At 39.9% G+C, this 21,247-nt stretch overlaps 2 protein-coding genes across 4 annotated transcripts; one reads left to right on the top strand and one right to left on the bottom strand.

Moving 5' to 3' along the window:
* Positions 1-1,334: 1,334 nt before the first annotated feature.
* LOC113128215 (zinc finger and SCAN domain-containing protein 2) lies at positions 1,335-5,227 on the bottom strand. Of its 3 annotated transcripts, none has more exons than XM_026303373.2 (4): positions 4,354-5,227; positions 3,099-3,229; positions 2,739-2,844; positions 1,335-2,526 (listed from the first exon to the last, which is right to left on the bottom strand). In XM_026303373.2, the coding sequence occupies exons 1-4, from the start codon at positions 4,607-4,609 to the stop codon at positions 1,367-1,369; spliced, it is 1,653 nt and encodes a 550-aa protein (XP_026159158.1). In that variant the 5' UTR covers positions 4,610-5,227; the 3' UTR covers positions 1,335-1,366. The 3 variants fall into 3 exon arrangements, with proteins under 3 accessions (XP_026159158.1, XP_026159159.1, XP_026159157.1); XM_026303374.1 differs by having other exon boundaries at positions 1,335-2,532; positions 4,378-5,227; XM_026303372.2 differs by having other exon boundaries at positions 1,335-2,532; positions 4,354-5,226.
* A 159-nt stretch (positions 5,228-5,386) lies between these two features.
* LOC113128171 (uncharacterized) lies at positions 5,387-20,652 on the top strand. The gene is made up of 5 exons (XM_033325170.1): positions 5,387-5,790; positions 12,913-13,088; positions 13,167-13,260; positions 19,992-20,157; positions 20,574-20,652. Exons 1-5 carry the CDS (start codon positions 5,526-5,528, stop codon positions 20,650-20,652), a joined length of 780 nt encoding a protein of 259 aa, XP_033181061.1. The 5' UTR covers positions 5,387-5,525.
* Positions 20,653-21,247: the final 595 nt, after the last annotated feature.

Genomic DNA, 21,247 nt, shown 5'->3' with positions numbered 1-21,247 from the left:
TGCTTAAAATAAGACAAGGATCAAGCAGTACATTTCTATATATGCCAGGAGAGCGAGGACAGTGGAGACTAGGTTACGCTTTTCTTGTCTTCTCAGCAGTCAACACATGAATTAAATGCAATAAGTTAGGTTTTTCCTCTGTTTTCCATATGAAAGTGTAATTGTCATTTATTATAATCTTCGAATTTTTAGTCTACACGTTTCTGTATTTTCTGTTGCTGTGTGCTGTGAAGTTATGAATGTTTATCTTTATGTGACTTCAGTTAACATAGGACTAATTTGTGTATTAGCCTATAGCCTATGATTATTATTCCCTAGTGTTTTAATGTGTGTATTGCAATCATCAGTCCAAAAAACATCTTGTGACCAGCATATATCAAAGATTATGTCACTTTGTACAGTGAAGACAATACACCGGCAGCTCAGTGGCCACATACATGTCAACTGGACTGGCACCTTAATTACAGCAGTAGCTATTTTAGTGTTATGTACAGACAAATGGAGTGGCATCAGAGCTAACATACAGATATACGGGCATGTCAAGGGCACTGGGTGCCGCTAACTATGGCAAAATGCCAAAATTCTGTGGCACATGTAATGGCACTTGAAAATGCCACTGCAGATGCCACAACTTGCCGGCGCTGCCACAAATTAAGCCTGCTGTCTTTTGTTTTTGAAAATCTTTTTTTTTTTTTTTTTTTGCATTGTAAATAATTGTTTTTAATTTGCACAACAAATTATTCACAGAAAAGTGAAAAGAATGGTTATATTGTTTCTTTCAATAAAAGTTAGATTTGACCTATTTTTCCTGGGTTGGGGGGCCTGTAAATTTTTCTTCACCAAAGGGGGGCCCAACAGAAAAAGTTTGAGAACCACTGTACTATCCTAATGCCAAGGACCAATTCAAATTATGATGACATTATTCTAATATAAAAGTCCATTTTACATAGGCTATTAACCATCAGAGGCAGAGAAGGGGTGGGTCATCAACTTAACAAGTCTAATGAACAAATCAAATTTAGAACAATTTATGATGGAAATTAGATCAAAATGCATGACTTTTATTCATAGAAAACATTCACAGACATGGTAGAACCTTTGATTTTAAAAAAAATCCAGCAGAAACACATTTTTTATTTCAAATCTGCAATATAATCACAAAGGTAATGGTACTCTTTAAAACATTATTCAAAGTAAGTATTTTTTTTCAGTGATAAAATATGTATCCATAAATGAATATAAATAAGACTTAAGGTTATTAAGACTTGTATAAAGAACACCCATGGCTGAATAATAATGAAAATATTCATTTCTCAATCTCTTAAAAACAAAAAAAAAAAAGATCTGATACTTTTTTGCAAAATTTTTAAAGATCTGTCATGTGTTTGCGTTGATGTGATTTCAGATGATCCAGTCGCTTGAAGCTGAGACCACAGACAGTGCAGCAGTATGGTCTTTCCCCTGTGTGGGTACGCTGGTGGACCTTCAATATGTCCGCCCGTGTAAAACTCTTATCACACATAGTGCACTGGTGTGGTTTTTCTTGTGTGTGAATTCTCCGGTGTAACTTCAGATTCCAGAGACGGCTGAACTTGTTCCCACATACAGTGCAGCAGTAAGGTTTGTCAACTGTTTGGCCACATTTGTGCATCTTTAGGTCAGAAAAGGAAGGGAAACCTTTACCACAATGGCTGCAGAGTTGAAGTCCCTGTCCAGAGTGAATCCTCTGATGGACTTTCAGATTACAAGCTTGAGTGAAGGTCTTTCCACACTGGATACAGGAGTATGGTGGCCCTTCTCCAGTACCTTTGTGTGACTGCTTGTGAGCTTTTAGCAAGGCAGAATCAGGGAAAGTCATAGAACACTGGTTACAGGTGTGTTTCCTCCCTCCCCGCCCTCCCATCTGGTGTTGCAACCTCTCTCCCAAGTTCAAGGTATTACTATAGGTATCTGAGGGCCCATAAATGTCTTCAGTGGTCTCTAAAGAGGGGTCAGTGCAAATGTTTTGGCCCCGGAAGCTTAATCGGCCGTCAGATTCACCAGACACATGATCAGGATATAAGACACTTGGATTCTGTAGATATCCTTCCTCATTAATCAATAAACAGTTTAACTCTCCACTGACATCAATGTTAGTCTTTGAGGGTGAGCCTAAAGGTGAACCAGTGGCACCTCTTCTATTCCGAGGGGCGTTTGTTTGGTAATCTTGATGCTCAGCTCCTTCGGGTGCTTCCATATCCCCCTCATATTGCCCCATGTAACTCAGATCCTCACCCAAGTGGGACGGTGATCCTTGTAAACCATCCAGATTATCAACATCTATCATACTAGTGTCTCCATAGCTAGTTTTGGCAAAACCGCTCATGTCTTCAATGCCATATCTGTTCTGAAAAAGTGGTTCAGATGTATCACCTGAATGTCCATCTTGATCTGGTCTCTGCTCAAAGCCAGCTTCCCAATTAACATGGCACTTTGGGATTTTCTGGTCACTGAAACGTTTACTGGGCCCTGGCAGAACTGATGTGTCTGTTTCTGTCAACAAATGAACAGAAGAAGAGAAGAGTATCATACATGTTTAAAAGGCACTAGTGCCCCTAAACCTCACTAAAACAATATTCCATTCTTCCTGACAAATGGAACCAGTTGTTTTTGTCATGCATACATGCCTTTGATTTACCAGCAAATAAATCAATGAAGCTGTGTACAAAAAAATTCATGCTTATATTACTGAGACTGACCATCCAAACTGACTCCCCATCTTTCTTGGGACTCGTTCGGTGGTGTGATCTGATGTGCTTCCTCTTTAAATAGTCTATCCAGCTTTCCACCTTGTACACCCGGACACTGAAAAACAAGCAGAATTAAAACATTGATTAATACAGGAAGTTAATCTTTACTCACCACAAGAGAAGCCAGGTGTGTGCTTGTTAGATCAGAAGGCATGTTCAAGTTAATGCAATTGCTTTTATAAGAAGAAACTTACAGTTTAAAATTTAAAAAAACAATGACAAGAAGGTCACTAACTCAAACTACTCACAAAACATTTTTAAAATTCTAATGTAGATTAGCTCAGATAATGTAATAAAACATTCCTCTACCTGTGTTGCTTTCAGGGTATTTTGGGCCTCCGGTTTTACTTCTTCCACTTCATGATTAAGCGTCTCCCGATCTGTGTCCTGAGAGCTATTCATCTCTTCATGCAGCAGACTTTCTTGTTTGAGACTTTTCTCTGCAATGGAAGGGTAGAACATTTTTAACTGGAAAATGTAGTTTATCTATTTTGCATGTCAAGGACTTACAGAGGCTCAGATGGGGCATGAATAAGCTTTAGAGTTTTCAGAGAAAAAAAAAACAGTCAAATTCAAAGAAACTTTGCAGACAATTGGCATGCTCAATATTTCCCAATGATTAACTTTTTGCCAAAATATTAAAAATTTTATACACTGCTTCCAATTTAATCTTTTTTAGCATGTCTGAGCACCTGCCTCTACAATGGAAGAGCTCCATTCTCATTATGAGATTTTGGTGGAGCATCACTGTAAAATATTTAAACCTCTTAATTACACTTTGGACAGATTGCCAGTCTATCACCAGGCTGACACAAAGAGACAGGCACTCAAATTCACACCTACAGTTAACTTAGATGTGCAAAGAAGCTGGAGTGTCAGCCCACATTTTCTCGTTATATTACAGCTATTGTCTAAGTAATCACTTACCTATTTATATACATCCAGCAGACACAGGACAACATTAACATTCCTTTGGGAAAATTATCCTGCTTTTGTGTCAAATTTGAGTCCCATATTTGCTCTCCTATTAACAACTGTGGTCTCTGCAAACTCTGGCTCATTAGCTGCTGAATGCATTATTACTGTTATGTTCACTTGCTAGTTGCTACACCCTCTTTCTGTATACATTTTGTTACTTGGCTTTTTTGTGCACTGCTGCTAAAACAAGGGTGATGAGTGTAGGGAAGCTCAACCACACAGTAAAGTTGTGGACTGTTAAACCAAATCAATGACCTAAAGATGGTAAGATGCTCTGTAGAAGACTTATCTATGAAACTGTCACTGTAAACAACCCCTTACCCATTGCTATTTGATTCAATACAAATACTGACCGGTGCAGATTCCAAGCCATTGCAGAACACCTTTCTTAACTTGATTTGATATTAAAGTGTTGTTACCTGGAGATTCTCTAGGATCACCTTGAGTGTAAAAAGAGTTTAACCAGTTGAGATAGTCCTGTTGCCTGGTAATGTCATTCATAAAGATGTTGATGAACCTATGGACATGCACCCATATGACTACATGATGACTGAATAATGCATATAGCGTTAGCTAGATGACTCGCCTGAGGTTTTGTTTTTTTCCTCACCAGACAACCCAACTCTCCCGCACTCACTGCACCTTCCCCTCCTGTCTCCTTCTCTTCGGCTCTCCGACCACTTCAGTCGCCTTTTCAGAGACTCGACTTGCTCTCTACACCTTGTTACCTCTTCCAAAAAACTATCTTCCACCAGCCGGGTGATTTCAAACATGGCAGCCTTGAAGACCGTTTCCATGACACCAGAAAGTTGGGACTGGAACGTCACTATAGTCTCTGTCATTCTGCCACTTGATAGTTTGCGCTGATTCTATATAGTCTTCTTTTATTTGCAGTGAGAAGGCAGTCTTCCACAGGAACTTTAAATCCTGTAGCGGAGTGACGACCACGTCGGATTCTTTCGGCGAGATATGTCAGATTATGGATTCGGTTTTTACTATGCACTGTAGTTAACGTTAAACGTAAATGTGTTGGTCCACGTTACCACGCGGTTACTTGCTCCATACCTAACCTAACGTTGATGAAGATTCGTTGTTATGCCACCGTTAGCCAACTAGCACCACTGCTGCCAGCTACACTACATTAGATTCAGAGTTAACGTTACAGACTACGAACAAGTTGTGTTAACGTTAAAAGTTGTCGGAAATACGAAAATGCAGTATTTAACATTTATATAGTATTCGTTTAGTGAAAGATGGATGCCGTAGCATAACCAATTCAAGAACTGAGCTGTAATCTAACACTAACGCTACAAATTATTTTCCGTGGAGCTCCAGTATTCGCCTCAACAACAGCACTTCCGAGATTTAAAATACGGGTCGGGAGTTGGGACAATATTGATCATTTTAGCTGCGTAACGTGCCTTTTAATACTGAAATGCACTACGACGAAAATAGGACAATTGGTAGTAATTTGTTACTGGCATAAATAGAAGTCTATTGTATGCATACGACTGAACAAATAAGATATGTAGTTAGTTATAAATTAAATAGCGCATTTTTTTTTTATTAAACTCGCTCACCGGATGTATTGCACAACTCCTTCCTTTAGTTCAGTCAGTGTGCGTCACACAAAGAGAAAGACAGCTTTTGCTTGTCGTGAGGAGCCATGTTGAACCAGCTCCCAGCGCTGTGTTTAGCAAATGTATAGTCGTAAGTGAACTTTTATCCAAACTCGGACGTTCGGTGAACCATACAAAAATGTCAGCGGACGATTTTCAGACGAAGTATGCCTCTGTAATGGAGAGCATGCTGAAGAGTGCTGTCGCGGAGACCACTAAACTTTTCGAAACTATGGTCGACGAGCTGAAGGCAGAAATCTCCAGAATCAAGAAGGAGAACGAGGATCTAAAAACAAGATGTCTCCAATTTGAGAATTCAAAAAGCCAACCGACTGTTTATACCAGCGAGCCCCTTTCAGGGTTGAGCGACGGCTGTGAAAAACGTGACACGGCCATTCAGTGCGGTGAGTTGTGATGCATATTAGCTACTAACGTTACACAACATATGATTTGAACCAATATTTTTGTCTGTTGTTCATGCTGTGTGGCGTTTTAGCCGTTATTATGGTGTATTTTTGTTATACGGACTACAACTGGCCGCTCCTGTCTGCTGTTCTGTCGGTAGCCTACACTAGTCTTACATAAATCGTGGAGTCCAGAAATTGAGCGAAACCATAGTGACGTTATGCTATCGTGGCTAACGGAACAGGTTAGGTTATAGCTGTTTACTTTTATAGTATCATTTCTTGAATAAATTACAGTACCTTTATTGTCATTTTAATTTTATGTTGAAGGTGTAAGACTGTAATTACATATTGTGAAGATGTTGAATAAGATAGAGTAATTAAGTGGTAATCTATTTGTGAAAAAAAGCATTAAACGTTTTAAGAGATGCTATTTCCAAAATTGTATTACCGACAATAAGTCGCTCGGTTTTTTTTTTTAACTCCTATAGCTTGTCCTGCGACGTATATGTGCATATTTACATTCATTCTCTTTGACACTCAGTTGGCGATAATGTCACCGCCGAAAAAGTAAACATTTATGTTCATGCTAAACTACAACTCCTAGTGTAACACAAGTGGGAAAAGTTGTAAGTTATTTCTGGCCTACGTTCTTCATAGGCTAATTTAGCCAATAATTTGTATAATTAGAAATTTTACGTATTCACCAAAACGACTTATAGATGTTTTTTTTCTGTTCAGGAAGCCCGTTTTTGCTAAAAGCTACTTATACATCGGTCCACCTTATAGTCCGTAAAATACGGTATGTCATATGGATCATGATGCTGTGACTGTGTCATAATGGATCATGTAGTGTGACTGTTTAGGTTACGATTTCAGATATGTATGACTTTTTATAAATGGTTACAAATCGTTAAGATATTTGGAATAATTTCTAGGTCAGTCTGCCACACTGAAAAATCGTCAAAGCCAAGCATAATTGTGTTCACTTTATGGACAAAATGTCAGTTGGCAGTTTTTGTGATCATTGTCACCAATGCAATTTTAAATTTCATATTTTTTTTTCCCAATTAACTATAGTCCATCTTTCTGTTGTTATATTGAGGGACTTGGTATGTACAGGTTTGCTAGAAAAGAAGGCCATGTGTTGTTAGACAGTAGTCTTCATGGCCATCGTAGAGATTTGTAAAATCTTACACCTGAAATTCAGCCATTAGGTTTGCCATACATAATTTAAGCAATTTTCATAGGTAATTGGTCTGGTAATTGGTAAATAGAGTGCTCTTTTTCCTGAAATAAACCCTCTTTAATCTCAGATTTGGTATATTTGCATTAAAACAGATAAAATAAATTGTATCTGTTAGAAAAATAGTAATGGTTGGAAGAAGCAATAGTGGCACTATCTGTAATCTGATCATCAACAAACAGTACACTCCTGAACATAGAGCAGCATTCCCACCAGCTTCCTGGAAACAGCCACATTAAGCATGATGAAACAAATGTTTGAAGTGATCAAAAAGCATGGTGGGGCTCTTCACTCTTTTTTTTTTTTTTTTTTTTTTTGGGCCATGGTCCAAATGGTTATGATCCACCAGGGCGAAAATGCGATAATTAAGATCTTAAGATGTTTCAAACTTACGCAAACCAACAGCGCCAACATGGCAAAGCACTTCGCCAGCAGACTTGTAAAAATAATTTGACGAGTGACAAATGTGTTAGATAGCATTTGCCAAGTCAGAGTAGTGTGATTTTATTTAGTGAAAAATGAACTTTTTTGGGGGACATTAAGGGTCAACTGTCTAATAAAATAGTTCTTGTCTTACTAATGTAACTAACATAATTAACTCCTGTTGTTTTATGGCCTCTTTTCAGATTATCCATGTCTCTGACATGATAAAAAAAAATATATAATATATATATATATATATATATATATACAGAAAGTATTCAGTATATACGGAAAGTATTCAGACCCCTTTAAATTTTTCACTCTTTGTGTCATTGCAGCCATTTGCCAAAATCAAAAAAGTTCATTTTATTTCTCATTAATATACACTCAGCACCCCATCTTGACAGAAAAAAACAGAAATGTAGAAATTTTTGCAAATTTATTAAAAAAGAAAAACTGAAATATCACACGGTCATAAGTATTCAGACCCTTTGCAGTGACACTCATATTTAACTCACATGCTGTCCATTTCTTCTGATCCTCCTTGAGATGGTTCTGCTCCTTCATTGGAGTCCAGCTGTGTTTAATTAAACTGATTGGACTTGATTAGGAAAGGCACACACCTGTCTATATAAGACCTTACAGCTCACAGTGCATGTCAGAGCAAATGAGAATCATGAGGTCGAAGGAACTGCCCAAGGAGCTCAGAGACAGAATTGTGGCAAGGCGCAGATCTGGCCAAGGTTACAAAAGAATTTCTGCAGCACTCAAGGTTCCTAAGAGCACAGTGACCGCCATAATCCTCAAATGGAAAAAGTTTGGGATGACCAGAACTCTTCCTAGACCTGGCCGTCCAGCCAAACTGAGCAATCGTGGGAGAAGAGCCTTGGTGAGAGAGGTAAAGAAGAACCCAAAGATCACTGTGGCTGAGCTCCAGAGATGCAGTAGGGAGATGGGAGAAAGTTCCACAAAGTAAACCTCCACCAGTCGGGGCTTTATGGCAGAGTGGCCCAACGGAAGCCTCTCCTCAGTGCAAGACACATGAAAGCCTGCATAGAGTTTGCCAAAAAACACATGAAGGACTCCCAGACTATGAGAAATAAGATTCTCTGGTCTGATGAGACCAAGATTGAACTTTTTGGCGTTAATTCTAAGCGGTATGTGTGGAGAAAACCAGGCACTGCTCATCACCTGCCCAATACAATCCCTACAGTGAAACATGGTGGTGGGAGCATCATGTTGTGGGGGTGTTTTTCAGCTGCAGGGACAGGACGACTGGTTGCAACTGAAGGAAAGATGAATGTGGCCAAGTGCAGAGATATCCTGGAAGAAAACCTCTTCCAGAGTGCTCAGGACCTCAGACTGGGCCAAAGGTTCACCTTTGAACAGGACAATGACCCCAAGCACACAGCTAAAATAACAAAGGAGTGGCTTTGGAACAACTCTGTGACCGTTCTTGACTGGCCCAGCCAGAGCCCTGACCTAAACCCAATTGAGCATCTCTGGAAAGACCTGAAAATGGCTGTCCACCAACGTTCACCATCCAACCTGACAGAACTGGAGAGGATCTGCAAGGAAGAATGGCAGAGGATCCCCAAATTCAGGTGTGAAAAATTTGTTGCATCATTCCCAAGAAGACTCATGGCTGTACTAGCTCAAAATGGTGCTTCTACTCAACCCTGAGCACAGGGTCTGAATACTTATGACCATGTGATATTTCAGTTTTTCTTTTTTAATAAATTTGCAAAAATTTCTACATTTCTGGTTTTTTTCTGTCAAGATGGGGTGCTGAGTGTACATTAATGAGAAATAAAATGAACTTTTTTGATGTTGGCAAATAGCTGCAATGACATTTAAAGGGGTCTGAATACTTTTCGTACCCACTGTACACACACACACACACACACACACACACACAGTGGTGTGAAAAAGTGTTGGCCCCCTTCCTGATTTCTTATTTTTTTGCATTTGTCACTTTTTGTTTCACATCATCAAACAAATTTAAATATTAGTCAACGATAACACAAGAAAACACATCATGCAGTTTTTAAATGAAGAGAAAACAAAATCCAAAACTACATGACCCTATGTGAAAAAGTTTGCCCCTCCTGTTAAAACATAACTTAACTGTTGTTTATCACACCTGAGTTCAATTTCTGTAGCCACACCCAGGCCTGATTACTGCCACACCTGTTCGCAATCAAGAAAGCACTTAAATATGACCTGCCTGACAAAGTAAATTAGACTAAAAGATCCTCAAAAGCTAGACATCATGCTGAGATCCAAAGAAATTCAAAAACAAATGAGAAAGAAAGTAATTGAGATCTATCAGTCTGGAAAAGGTTATAAAGCCATTTCTAAAGCTTTCGGACTGCAGCGAACCACAGTGAGATCCATTATCTACAAATGTCGAAAACATGGAACAGTGGAGAACCTTCCTAGGAGTGGCTGACCGACCAAAATTACCGCAAGAGCGCAGCAACGACTCATCCAAGAGGTCACAAAAGACCCCACAACAACGTTCAAAGAACTTCAGGCCTCACTTGACTCAGTTAAGGTCACTGTTCATGACTCCACTATAAGAAAGACTGAGCAAAAATGGTCTGCATGGCAGAGTTCCAAGACGAAAACCGCTGCTGAGCAAAAAGAACATAAAGACTCGTTTCAGTTTTGCCAGAAAACATCTTGATGATACCCAAGAGTTTTGGGAAAATACTATGTGGACTGACGAGACAAAAGTTGAACTTTGTGGAAGGTGTGTGTCACATTACGTCTGGCGTAAAAGTAACACCACATTTCTGAAAAAGAACATCATACCAACAGTACAATATGGTGGTGGTAGTGTGATGGTCTGGGGATGTTTTGTTGCTTCAGGGCCTGGAAGACTTGCTGTGATAAATGGAACCATGAATTCTGCTGTCTACCAAACACTCCTGAAGAAGAATGTCTGGCCATCTGTTCGTGACCTCAAGCTGAAGCAAACTTGGGTTCTGCAGTAGGACAATGATCCAAAACATACCAGCAAGTCCACCTCTGAATGTCTGAAGCAAAACAAAATGAAGACTTTGGAGTGGCCTAGTCAAAGTCCTGACCTGAATCCGATTGAGATGCTGTGGCATGACCTTAAAAAGGCGGTTCATGCTTGAAAACCCTCCAATGTGGCTGAATTACAACAATTCTGCAAAGATGAGTGGCCAAAATTCTTCCACAGCGCTGTAACAGACTCATTGCAAGTTATCGCTAACACTTGATTGCAGTTGTTTCTGCTAAGGGTGGCCCAACCAGTTATTAGGTTTAGGGGCCAAACACTTTTTCACACAGGACTATGTAGTTTTGGATTTTGTTTTCCATTAATAATAAAAACCTTCATTTAAAAACTGCATGATGTGTTTACTTGTTTTATCTTTGACTGATATTTAAATTTGTGACAAACATGCAAATAAAATAAGAAATCGGGAAGGGGGCCAACACATTTTCACACCACTGTATATATATATTTTGCGTTTCCATGTAGCCTGGCCGGCCAAACCCACTCCTTTATTTTTTTCTTTTTTTTTTTTTTTTTTTTAGCGAAAAAATGTGGGTCTGGAACCTCTGCCATACAGAGTGTTTTACTCTGGTCCTAAAATGAGCCAGGCCAATCACAGCCGTATATCTGCAATGGGGTGGGCTTCATGCTCCCAATGTGTAAGTGTGCAAATCTTTCAACAGGCTTTTGCTGTTTACTCTGTTCAAAAATATGGTGATAACTGGTGATAATATCATGTATTCGCTTTTTTTTTTTTTTTTTTTTTTTTTTTTTTTTTTTTTTTTAAAACAAAAACAGTAATTTTCTAGTGTCTCTACCGCACACGTCATATTCTTCATTTTTGATTGGTTTATTCTGCCTGCAATGGCCTATCCCCTGGAAAATGATCTCAACTGAAGAGATTCCAGACTAATTCTTTGTATTGAATAGAAAAAGAGTTAGCCTGGCTGGTCAGGCTAGTTTCCAATTTTCTGTCATCTATAATCCCATTACATTTCCTGATGGTTTAGGTTGTTCCCATGTTATGGTTTCCCATTATGTACTTATGTGGGTCTTGGTGCCAAAGTCATTTTGGTATCGTGACAACACTGTTAATGTCATTCAAATTCTGAGGATGTCTTCTCTAAATGGCTCTTGAGGTCATTCCACAGCATCTCTATTGGGTCGAGGTTTTGGCTCTGATTTGGCCCCTCCTAAAGGTAGATTTTGTGTCTCTAAAGCCATTTTGTAATAGAATTACTTCCAGGTTTAGGTTTATTGTCCTGCTGCATCACACAGCTTCTTTTGAGCTTCAGCTTGCAGACAGCCACCCTGACATTGTTCTGTAGGATACTTTGATAAACTTGGGAACTCACTGTCCCATACACAATAGCAAACAATCCAGGTCTGGCAAAGCAGACCCAAATCCTGATTCTCCCTCCAACATATTTCACTCTTTGGGTCAGGGATCACCAACCCTGGTCCTTGAGAGCTACCGTCCTGCTGGTTTTCCAACTATCCCTGCCCTTCCAGTTTTTCATTGGCTGAACACACCTGATCCAGGTATTCAGCAGGAGGTAGGGCAGAGATATCTGGAAAAAATTAAAAAGAGGATAGTAGCTCTGAAGGACCAGGGTTGGTGAGCGCTGCTTTGGATGATGTTTTCATGTGAGTATGCAGTTCTCTTTTCACACCATAGCATGCATCTTCATTTTTTTTCTGTCCACAAGACATTTCCCCAGTAGTTTTACGGATTGCCAAGGTACTCTTCGGCAAGTTTTTTTTTTTTTTTTTTTTTTTGGGAGCGCAGTGGCTTCCTTCATGGTGTCCTGCAATGAATATCATGTCTGTTCAATGTTTTGCATATGGTTGACCCATGAACAGAGATGTTAACCAGCTCAAATGAGTCCTTCAAGCCTTTAGCTGTTTGTCTAGGCATTAAGCATTCTGTGTTTTGACTGTGGAGGAGTCTTGGCTGGGCATCTATGGAAAGTAGCCACAGTTCAATGTGATGTTAACGTAATGTTGACAAAGTTGTATAGGTACTTTGTACTAAATAACTAGTACATGTAATAGAGGGTGGGATTGAACCTGATGAGATCTGTACATTCCTACAAGTCTAAGGAAAGTAACAGATCCTCACAACTGAGAAGCTGTGGACTGTTTGACGTTTTGCTTAAAAAAGAGGGATTCAAATTATTTATTGATTTTTGTCAACACATTTTAATTGTTTAAAATCAGCTGATCATTTTAGTCTGTCATGTAAACCTTTCTACTCTATAATTACCTGTCAGAGATTGTCATGCAAGCTAGTTCTGTAAATTAGCATTTGTCTTTTTAGCCTCATCACATTTTGGGATAGTATGCAACTATAATTATCAAAACTGATAATTTCAGAATTTGGTCATATATTTTTTTTTTACAATTTTTTAATCCATCTTTACAGACCTTGTTACTCTTTCCACCATGTTGTTGGAGAAACGTCACACATTAAGAGACACATCATTGCCACAGCAAGAGCAGCTGTGCTGCAATGTGCCTGATTACAGTTTCCAGGAGCATAACTATGTGACTCCCACAGAGGCAAGTTCTCAGATGACATTAATGCACGTCAAACAGGAGGTGTGTGTTTATCTCACTAGACAAATATATTCTTTTGTTTATATGTTATTGCTAGTGAAATATGTCACTTCTTTCTAGGAATCTTACAATGATTCTTCTCCATTGTCTGACTTGAAGAAAGAGAAAGCAGAGTCCCCTGTGGCCTGTGGACAAATCCTGCATGAGAAACCTGGTGAGGTTGACTTTTCCAACTAAAATTGCATAATTGTAATATAATACATCCTACTAAATATTGTAAGGCTTAGTACTCATGTGTGCTCCAAAACACTTCTGCCACTGTGGTGTTTAGGTTTTGCACAGGTTACTACTTGTGGAACTGAAAGTGAAGGACCTTTCATTAACCCAGAATGTTCAACTGCAGCGATATCCCTGCCTCAAAAAGATGAAGATACCCATATGACCCTGGAAACACCATGTTTGGAGTTGTATAGTGGTTTACAAGGATTCCTGAACCAATCACCTTCACTAGTAATTTCACTTGCTGCAATAAAAGACATGGATGAAGAGTCTGAAGTTGGACTGAAGATCTCGGAAGTAGGGACACAGGCCAAACTCTTACCATATGATAATTACCCATTAGTTGCTGCTCAGCATCAGTCAAAGGTTGAATCTCTCGAAAACGAGCAGCTGTCAGAAGTTCCTCAAAAATATCAAACAGAAGGTGAAACATTGGTAAGTGAACAAACCAACATTCCGCTGCAGCGATATACACATGTGCATGGTACAGATGAACAGGGAGCAGAACACACACCCACAGGAAGCAAAGTTGCACATGAAAAACTAAAAATTGGCATGGCAGTAAATGTTCCTAGTTCCCACCAAGTATGCCGTAAAAGAGGACGGCCGCCAAAGAGAGCAAAACAGCTTCAATCTCCAAATGAATCTCCAGCTAAGCCTAAAAAGACTTCATCTGTTATTGCTCCATTAGATCAGGAGACAGTAAACATTGTGTTAAAGTTTGGAGAGAAGAGAAAAGTTGATTCTTTGCCAGAATCCATAGAATCTTCAAGTGTAGAATGTCTCTCTGAAAAGAAAAAAACATTTGAATCCCCAAAAAAGGCAATTGAGGCTCCATTTTGTAAAGTTTTATCGGAACCTGCAACATTGAATACTCCTCCAGCAGAGTCAGCGCAAGCATCATCAGTTCAGCCAAAGGAACGCCACACGTCTGTACCTCTTCAAGATGCAATGCTGCTAGTTGAAGCCATGAATCAGTCAACAGTTGAAAATACCGCACCACGCCAAGCCAAGTGTGCTCCCCATGTGCAAAGCTTACAAAATGTAGAAGAGAACCCAACTGAGCAACGCACACCACTTTATTTAACTAATGAAGTTGCAGGAAAACTACCCGCAGCTGAGCCATCCACATTAACACAATCAACAGTGAAAACACTTTGTGCTGCTCCTCAGACTACAGATGCCACTTCACCCAGTGAAGCTCAAATCCACATTACAGCTGTCATACCAAACAAAGAGCACGTGGTCACTCCTTCTATTACTACATCGTCACTGCAGCTGCCATCATCAGCTCTTGGAATTCAAACAAGTGTGGGGTCATATCCACAGCATCAGCCACATTCTCTGATGACAATGGGGGCACAGAGTAATACAGTACAGAGTAAAATGGTTCTCATGCCAGGATCAGTGTCCTCTTTGACTCAGAAAGTTGCAGTACTGTCTCCATCCCATCTGTCCTCTGTTTTGTCAACAGTTCTTGCCACTCAGGGTGCTAGTTTAACTCCAGGCTCTACAATTAGAAGCTTACCCCATTCCTTTATTTCTGTCCCTCAGAAAACAGTATATGTTGTCTCAAAGTCGTCCACCACCTTAGCAAACCAACTGTCAGGGACTTTACCACAACGAAAAGTAACAGTTAAAAATTCAAGACCAGCACCAACTGTATCAGGGACACATCAATCACAGCCAATTACAGCAAAGCACGAGTCTGCAGCAGCAACCACCACCGCAGCAGCAGCAGCAGCAACCACCGCAGCAGTAGCAGTAACCACCACCACCACCGCAGCAGCAGCAACCACCACCGCAGCAGCAACCACCGCAGCAGCAGCAGTAGCAACCACCACCGCAGCAGCAACCACCACCGCAGCAACCACCACCGCAGCAGCAGCAGCAACCGCAGCAGCAGCAGCAACCACCACCACCGCAGCAGCAGCAGCAGCAGCAGCAGCAGCAGCAGCAGCAACCACCACCGCAGCAGCAGCAGCAGCAGCAACCACCACCGCAGCAGCAGCAGCAGCAGCAACCACCACCGCAGCAGCAGCAGCAGCAGCAACCACCGCAGCAGCAGCAGCAGCAGCAGCAGCAACCACCGCAGCAGCAGCAGCAGCAGCAGCAGCAACCACCACCACAGCAGCAGCAGCAGCAACCACCACCGCAGCAGCAACCGCTGCAACCACCACCGCAGCAGCAGCAACCACCACAGCAGCCGCAACCAAAGCCACCCCTGCTGTCATGTCATCACATAAGTTGAGTTCTTCATCACTGAAGTTAAATGTTTGTGCTGATGCACACATAGTTTCAGATGAAATGACTGTTGTATCACCTCAAAAGAGAGAGAGTCCATCACACAAATTGGAGTCTCCCAAACAAGCCTCTTCTGCTTCTGAAACAACAAATGCACCTACAGAAACCTGTTTAGGTTTGAAAACTTTAGTTCAGGAACCTCCAGTGTCTGTGTTACCAGTGGTGCAACTGGCTGTTAATCAGAAATGTTCTGCAGTGGTCAAGTTAACAAGACTGCCATTTCCAATGTCAACCAACGAATCAGTTTTAGTCTCAAAATTCCTTTCAAATGGATCACTATTATCCACAGACACTTGTTTGTCTGCAAATACCTCTATGTCAGAAGAGCCGAATGTAATTCAAGAGAAAACATCAGCCTCCTCTGACACATGCATCAGTTTGAAAGAGTTACCCAACAGCAGCTATATGCAGCCATCTATATCATCAAAACAATCAGCAACAGTCTTTGAGAAATCAGCAGTAGCCATAAGCACGACCAAGCCTTCAGCTGATGAACATGCTTTGGATTTGGATTGGCAAGTCATCAGCAGTTCTAATGAGCCAACTGCTGAGGAGAAACAGTCTGCTGTTCCTTTACAGCTGACGTCAGTCACATGCCAGGCAATATCTGACACTCGTTTACAGTTGACTAAAACCCAGTTCCTGGCACAGTTGTCGGTGTCTCCTATTGATGAACCTCAAAAGAAGGTAATGTAGTAGCAAACACTTTTCTGTCTCTGTTTAGAAATGTGATTGTTTCTTTTTTGTGTGTGATAGCCATGCAATGTATTCTTTACTGAATTTGTTTTTGTTTTGTTTTCTGATAGGCCTCTGCTGATACAAATGCCAGAGCTTCTTATGCAAAGACCCGCAGTAGCAGGAAGAAAAAGTTACAAAAAAACTCTCTTGGGGCCCAACCCCAAAGCCACTCCAAACCTCCTGTGCAAACTAGAACTGAAACAAATCTAGAGCCATGCAGAGAAATAGAAAACACCATTGCCAAGGGAATTGGATTGGAGAATGACAGTGCAAATGATAAAAACACAATCGGTGAACCTGGTCTTGTTAGCTCCAATAAAACAGGTATGGTTGAAGAGGTCCCATCTGTAATTAAGACTAATAAAGACCCCACTCCCACTAATCCTGTGAGGTCTGGACAATATAATGATGTTAGATCCATGAGAATTGTTGGTGAAGCTTCTCTCACTCCTAGAAAGTTGAAGGCTTTTAATGAATACACTCCTGTGGGTCCTAGAGGATCTAGTTCCAGCAGAGATGGTGAAGGCTGTAAAAATAAGAAATCTAAATCAGTGAGTCCTAAAGGGTCTACTTCATGTAACAATGGTGCTAGTAGCCTTAAAAAGTCCACCTTTCTGAGCCCCCAGACGGTTACTTCAAACAGACATGGTGCTAGTGATAAAAAGACAAAATCAGCCTCTGTGAGCCCCAAGAGGACTTGTTCAACTAGAGATGGTGCTAGTCCTAGAAAGACTAAATCTACTTCCATGAGTCCTAATAGGTCTAGATCAAGTAGAGAGGCTGCTAGTTCTAAAAGGACTAAATCTACTTCCTATAGTCCAAGGGGAAAAAATGCTGCAAGCCCTAAAGTGTCTACCAATAAATCAGTTCCTGGCAGTCATAGGAGGTCCACCTTGACTAAAGTCAGTCCTAGTATTAAACAGAATGAAAAAGATTCAAATTCTTTCAACTCTAGGAGGCATAGTATAGTTGTACACAGTGTAAGTACTAAAATATCAAAGAGTGAAGCTGGTTTTCCAAGTGCTAGATGGCCTAAATTGCCTACTGATAGTGTCAGTTCTAAAAGGGCTGGAGAATCCACTCCTGCAAAGAAACCCAGATTAGTTCAAGCTAGTACCAGTCCTAAAAAAAATGTAAGAGTGGTGGAAGCTAAGAAGTTACCTAAAGTAGTCAAAGTTGAAACAGTCACTAAAATAAGAGAATCAGTGAACCAGGCAAACGGTGAAGCTATGAAAAACATAAGAACTCAAGCTGTTTGGACTCCTCCTAGAATGCCAGCCAGTAAAACATCCTCAGCAGGGGGAAAGAGTTCATCACCCTTAGAAGCAAAGAAAGAGACAAGATTGCCAAGATCAGTGGTTTACCCCCCTAGTGTTTTTCTCCATCCCATACCTGTTAAAGCAGCACCTATTGTGTCACCATTACAGCCTTTGTTAGTCATTGGTAAGCACCTTCTAAAAAATCAGTGTGGCGCATGCGGTCGTGTCCTCAGCAGCATTGCTGCTCTGGAAAGCCATGTCAGTCTCCATACAGGAAACCGACCATTCTCATGTTCACTCTGTGGAAAGACCTTCCCAGACTCTAAGAGTTTTAAACGGCATGACCGAGTACACCGCAATGGTAGGATTCATGTCTGCAAACACTGTGGGAAGGGTTTTGTCTACCGCTTTGGTCTTAGCAAACATCTCAGGATGGTGCATAGTAGGATAAGACCTTTTGTCTGCCAGATCTGCAACAAGGGATTCTTCACAAAGCGAGATGTGGAAGCCCACATACGGATTCACACTGGAGAGAAACCATTCCACTGCAACCTCTGTGAAAAAAAGTTTGCAAGCAGAGTAAAACTAAATGTGCATTTCAGGTGGCATAATGGGGAGAAGAGACACTGGTGCCCATATTGTGGAAAGGGATTTTTAGACTTCAACAACCTAAAAAGGCACAAGTATATTCACACAGGGGAGAAACCATATTCCTGCCCATATTGCTCCAAGCACTTCTCACAGTCAGGTCACGTAAAGAAGCATGTTATGAATGTACATAAAATCGAGTCTGATTGATATAGAGGATGCCATCCTGTCCCGCAGAGTTTTTTTTTTTGATGAGTTATATATAAACGATTTGAGCTTTGGAGTGTATTGCTAGGTAAGTTTTTCCCTCATTTCCAGTTTTTATGCAAAGGTAAACCTCAGTCAACCACACCTCCCATATTTAACACAGACATGAAAATGGTCACTTAAGACAAAAGACAGGAGTATCTATCTATTCTCTTTCAAAACTATTTTTATTATGGCACTGTATGCTAAAGAGTGAATTGGGTGAATGAAAACCGTGTCTAAACATGCTAAACAACGCTATGTTGCTAAGATATGTCTAAAGATGTGGGGGATTTTTTTTTCTATTGCTATTACAATTTTATTAGGTTGTCAATAGATATGTTGAAATCGTTTGCTATTGTAATATCTCTGAAAAAATGTATATTATATGCTTAATTATCTTTATAATTTACTAATTTAAAATTTTAATGCTCTTTTATGAAGATGTCGTGTTTTGTTTGTTTTTAGCTGAGATGTTTGAAGCTGAGAAATTTCTCACATAGACAAACGTAATTAAGATGAATCAGAAATTGCAATAAACACTTTTTTTAAATTCATTTTCCCTTAATTTTACATATACATAATTCTTAGAAATGGTAATAGACTCATTTTCAGTATTCAGCATAATGCAACAAAAGTTCTGTTACTACAGTTTTTGAAATTTGTAGTAATTATATAAAACTGAATTTTACCTAGTTAACTAAAAATGTTGTTTGAATTGCTTTTTTACAGTTATGATTATATTTATGTCATAGTAAGGTTGATTTGATCTCTTGGTCTTGTTATTTGAAAAAAACTAATAAATGTACAAATTTCCAAGTAACCACTCTTGATATGCTGCCATTTACATCATTCAAAGAGTCAGCACCCGTCTTTCGGAAATCAGTAGCCAGCAACACAACTGAGCCTTCAGGTTATGATCTACTTTGGATCTACGTCCTACTGGATGACAATGTCATCAGCAGGACCAGATCTGAGCTATCTATATATTATTTTAGCAAGTGTTGGTCCAAATTTTCTTTAGTAGTGCAATTTCAGATACTTTATTTAAAAACCATTGTTTTGTCAGTAGTAATTCTTTGTAGCAATTCTGCCAGTTTTTCTATAAATTAAACTTTTTCCATTTTCCTAGTTTTCCAAATGTTAGAGAAATTAAGAAAATGTTTTACCCTCAAGTGACCTAATCCACCTTATTCCTGTTGTGTAGCCATAACTTTTGCTTTCAGTGAGAACTGTTTGTGCTAACCATGACATTTTGATAAAGACTCTTGGTATTGAAACCCAGATGTCTTGCAGTGGGAAATTGCCTCCTCTTTCTGTTTACATGATCTTATTTGTATCATAACATTAAAAATGATGTGCTTGGCTGCTACCAGCCAGTGACTCCCATGCTGTATCAAGGTGCTGTATGAGCGTTACTCCTTGCAAGTAAAACTCCTATGTAATTAACCAAAGTTGGTTCTCTTTGTTAAAGGAATTTACCTAACAAACTTGGCTCGTCCAGGATCGCAATATCTCCGTTTTCTTCCAGGCTTGAACCCGATACCGTGCACAGGGGAGTGTAGGACCCCTGAGTTAAAGACCAATGCCCCGTTCTCTAAAGGGAACAGTTTGGTGAGTGCAGAGGCCGGGAAATCTGCTGAAAGGGAGAGGAGTGACGTGATTGAATCTTTAAAAGAGTTCAGAGATGAACTCCTGTAAGTTAAGAGGAATCTTATGAGTGAACTGAGTAGAAACTCAAAACAAAACCGAATAAAATTAGAGACCTTAATATCTGTGGGGAATCGGAGAGTCTGGAATTCGAATCAAAACCGGAAAAATGTCAAAACTGAGTAGGTACCCCAAAGAGGCTGAGACTCAAACCAAACCGTGAGCGGTCTGTGGGGGTGACCACAAGGCCAAGAGAGTAGGTACAGAGGGAAAAATAATAAAAAGGAGAAGACAATTAAGATCATAGCTATATAATATGATACAAATAAATAATCGTGAGTATGAAACAATAAGTAATTAAATAAAGAAATAAAATGGGAATTAGAAGAACAAGTCACCGGTGACACAAAATCGAAAAATTATTTTAAAAAAATAGTAAAACTAATAAAGTTGTGACGACCAGGCTGCCACCAGAGATGCCGAGCCAGCTGACTCCACCACCTCACCTGGTGGAGGTGGCAATGGATAGACAGCATGACTAGCCCTTACATACTGTTCATACCTGTACCTTCACAGTATGGTCTAGAGAGAGAAAGAATACCCTCGTAATAAGTGTCTATACCAAATGAGCTACAGGTCTTTTTAAAATTTATTAATAGCATATCTGACATTAATAAATGGTTGCTTATCCTTTAAACAATGTTCCTGAGAGCAGGGAGAGTACTTGTTTTAGGTTTAACACCAGTCTTTTTTGGTTAAAAACATCTACAATCACACAGTGTGATGTCCTGTTTTACCTACCTGTCTTTTGCCATAAACTGAGTGACTGAAATGTCAGCTCAGGCACCTTTATGAGCTTATGACCCCCCCCCCCCCCCGCTCTTTTTTTTTTTTTTTTTTTTTTTAAATCTCTCTTGATTGAATAAATTGATTCTTGTGTTTTTTTTTTTGTTTTTTTTTTTTGCTACATTGCAGGTACTTGTTTTTGCAGGTTCGGGTCTCGTGCCTGTGTCAAGCCCCCCCTCTGACTTCTGTTCCTTATGTTTATTATGTATGATCACTCTTATGCTGTTTTACTCTTTCAGTGTTTCAGGATTCCCCCATGATCCTTCAAAGACCAACAGGTGCATGTTTCTG

The sequence above is a fragment of the Mastacembelus armatus genome, chromosome 1 (assembly GCF_900324485.2).
Source record: "Mastacembelus armatus chromosome 1, fMasArm1.2, whole genome shotgun sequence".
Classification (NCBI taxonomy): domain Eukaryota; kingdom Metazoa; phylum Chordata; class Actinopteri; order Synbranchiformes; family Mastacembelidae; genus Mastacembelus; species Mastacembelus armatus.
The sequence above is the reverse complement of the archived record's forward strand: the minus strand, read 5'-3'. Positions and strand labels throughout refer to the sequence as shown.

Excerpts from the sequence above, each read along its gene's own strand:
- LOC113128171 (XM_033325170.1), top strand. The coding sequence starts at position 5,526 with ATGTCAGCGGACGATTTTCAGACGAAGTATGCCTCTGTAATGGAGAGC. Across the intron at positions 5,791-12,912 it reads TGACACGGCCATTCAGTGCG|ACCTTGTTACTCTTTCCACC; the intron begins GTGAGTTGTGAT and ends CCATCTTTACAG. Across the intron at positions 20,158-20,573 it reads GAGTTCAGAGATGAACTCCT|GCTGCCACCAGAGATGCCGA; the intron begins GTAAGTTAAGAG and ends TGTGACGACCAG.
- LOC113128215 (XM_026303372.2), bottom strand. The coding sequence starts at position 4,609 with ATGACAGAGACTATAGTGACGTTCCAGTCCCAACTTTCTGGTGTCATG. Across the intron at positions 3,230-4,353 it reads GGAAAAAAACAAAACCTCAG|AGAAAAGTCTCAAACAAGAA; the intron begins GCGAGTCATCTA and ends CTTCCATTGCAG. Across the intron at positions 2,533-2,738 it reads ATGGGGAGTCAGTTTGGATG|AAACAGACACATCAGTTCTG; the intron begins GTCAGTCTCAGT and ends ATTTGTTGACAG.